This window comes from Mus caroli, chromosome 14 (genome assembly GCF_900094665.2).
Source record: "Mus caroli chromosome 14, CAROLI_EIJ_v1.1, whole genome shotgun sequence".
Taxonomy (NCBI): domain Eukaryota; kingdom Metazoa; phylum Chordata; class Mammalia; order Rodentia; family Muridae; genus Mus; species Mus caroli.
The window spans coordinates 112,443,466-112,446,190 of NC_034583.1; the positions used below are offsets into that span (position 1 = coordinate 112,443,466).

The window sequence follows — 2,725 nt, forward strand, 5'->3', positions numbered from 1 at the left end:
GCTCCTGCTCCCTGACCTGTCTGAGTTCTAGTCCTGACTTCCTTTGGTGATGAACAGCAGCATGGAAGTGTAAGCCGAATAAACCCTTTCCTCCTCAACTTGCTTCTTGGTCATGATGTTTGTGCAGGAATAGAAACCCTGACTAAGACAGATGCTTACTAGGCATTAGTAAACTGCATTGGTGAATGGATGAATGGATAATTGATAAGTGAATAAGTGACAGAGATATAAATGCGCTGGAAGAAATTCACTTTGTGCAAAAAGTCGTAGAAACAAGGCACACATCCTAGCACAACTATACATCAGCTCTGGAAGCCAGTCCCTATACCCACTGTCCAGCGCTCTTAGACCTTGTGAATATACATATAGAGTCAACTCAAGTAATCAATGTCAAGGCTATTTCTATATTATTCTACCATTTGAATCCATGACTTTACACTATTTAACCAAGCATCTTTGATTTGTAGTTCTGAAAGACTTTGTCTACAGTAGAGTTATCATACATAACTTCTCAAGTGCTTATTCAAATCATGCGCATTTAGAATTGGAAGGACATTAGAGGTGGTAAGTAGTTTGTTTTATTTGAGTGAGTCTTTTTCTTGAGGCCAAGCTTTATTTTGACATGCTCTATGGCAACTTTCACCTCCATTATCTAAGGAAGCAACAAGCAGGCATAAAACTTCAGCTTTTAAGACCAGCTAGACAGAGAAGCAGGAGTGGGTGGGTTAGTGAGCATGGGAGAGGGGATGGGATGGGGGAGTTTCAGAGGGGAAACAAGGAAAGGGGCTAACATTTGAACTGTAAATAAAGAAATTATCTAATAAAAATTTTAAAAACAAGGAAAGACCAGCTCGAGATGGGAATATTATGACCATCATTCATTAGTAGAGTGGTATTGAGCAAATTTCTAGACTCCCCTGAGCCTCAATTTCATTATCACCTACTTGATAAGATTTCCTTATTTGATTGTCTAAAAGATCAAAACTAATACCAGAAAGCCTTTGCCATATGCTAAATAGTGGGAATAAGTTTTATCTTATTCATCTCCCCCTAAAAGGTAACATATGGGTCCCTGACTTGTAACTGTTATCATAGTATTAGAGAATAATATTAAACAGGAACAAGTCAGTTATGTCGACAGGCACATTTCGCCACAGAGAGGCATGGGGATTACTTCTTCAGTGTAGTAGAGTAAGTTTTTCATAGATCCCTTCCCTGTTTTTGGTTTATCGTCTGTGATTGAAGAGAACACTCTGTATGACTGACAGAAACCAATCTTTGCTGAATTTTGGCATTCTGTTCTCTTGCCTTTCCGAATAGTTTCAGGTGTGCATGTTCTCATCTCTCCTGTGCTTTGCTGCACTACACACAGTACAGAATCACCGTGGATTTCTAATTAACTGACAGTACCCTGAGGTCTCCAGCTGCTGTCTCTGTTTAATTATAGCTGTGAAGATGATGTAGTGAAATTGAAGAGAAGATTGCTACACACTAAAAAAATACAGCAATAATGTAGTTCAAGTGTGATCTCTGGATGTGACTCTGTGAGTGTGGAGGGTTGTTAAATTGATGTGCGACTATGAGGTTTCCATTTTGCTTTGTTCTGTATTCCTTCATACAAACACACGTACCTGATTGGAACTATGCGGTTCTCATTTAACAAACCAAAAACATGATCCTCAAGAAGTTATTTGATTTATAGCACTTAGAAGGAAGGGATCTCATCCAATGGGATGGCTTTGCAGTTTTCTATTGACTTACTTTTAAATTGACAATACATCAAATATCTGGTGATGCTCATCCCATTATAAGTTCCAAGAATAATTTAAAAGAAATGATAAACTCACCAGAGTTGCAAAGAGATGATAGAGGATGAAATAGATGGCAACCAGTGGGGCCCACATATGCCCCACAGCATTCAGAGTCTGATCCATCACATCCACCCATCCTTCCTGGGTGAGGATCTGGAACATAGACATAAATGCCTACACAAGAAAAAGAAAGGAGGGTTATACACCCTACTGACACATAGTCTAAGTTACACATGAAAGCCATTTAAATTAGCCTATGGAGGGCGAGAGAGATGACTTGGTGGATAAGAGCTCCAGCTGTTCTTGCAGGGGACCCAGATTCAACTACCAGACCCACATGGCAGCTTGCAACTGTCTATAGCTCCAATAAAGGTGACTTGTTGCTCTTTTTGTCCAGTAAGGCACTGTACACACATGTAGTTCACAGACAAAACAAAACAACAACAACCCCTCCCCTGACCCGCTAAAACTAAAAATGGAAAATAAAATATAACCAGCTTAAAATGTTCAGCTGAGGACATTGTTGTTGGTATTATTGATTCTCTTCAGCTCAATCAAGAGAAAACAATTTATGCAACATGGGAGAGATTGGAGAACAAAGAATTAAGTGTTACATCAACATCTTCTGCTTCAAAAACTAATTACTTTTAGTTAAACTTTTCTTTGTTAGGGGTAAATACTATTGGGAAACAAAAAATTCTCTACCTTTGCTTATACTGAGTTTATTTTTCTTCCTTTTCAGCAAGTTATTTTATCATTCCCAACAGATTAAGTTTCCCAATGTTCTAATAGAAATGTATCATTTTAAAAGAGGATTGCGCTCCACTATGTTCATAGCAGCCTTATTTATAATAGCCAGAAGCTGGAAAGAACCCAGATGCCCCTCAACAGAGGAATGGATACAGAAAATGTGG

The 2,725-nt window shown here is 38.6% G+C and overlaps 1 protein-coding gene across 9 annotated transcripts in view; it reads right to left on the reverse strand.

The window, feature by feature from the left end:
• Nalcn (sodium leak channel, non-selective) overlaps positions 1-2,725 on the reverse strand; it is a 317,664-nt gene that overhangs the window by 130,251 nt on the left and 184,688 nt on the right. For all 9 annotated transcript variants that reach the window (XM_021181515.2, XM_029469212.1, XM_029469211.1 and 6 more), the window contains exon 14: positions 1,848-1,985. In XM_021181515.2, coding sequence (XP_021037174.1) covers positions 1,848-1,985 — 138 coding nt within the window. The remainder of the gene's footprint in view (positions 1-1,847; positions 1,986-2,725) is intronic.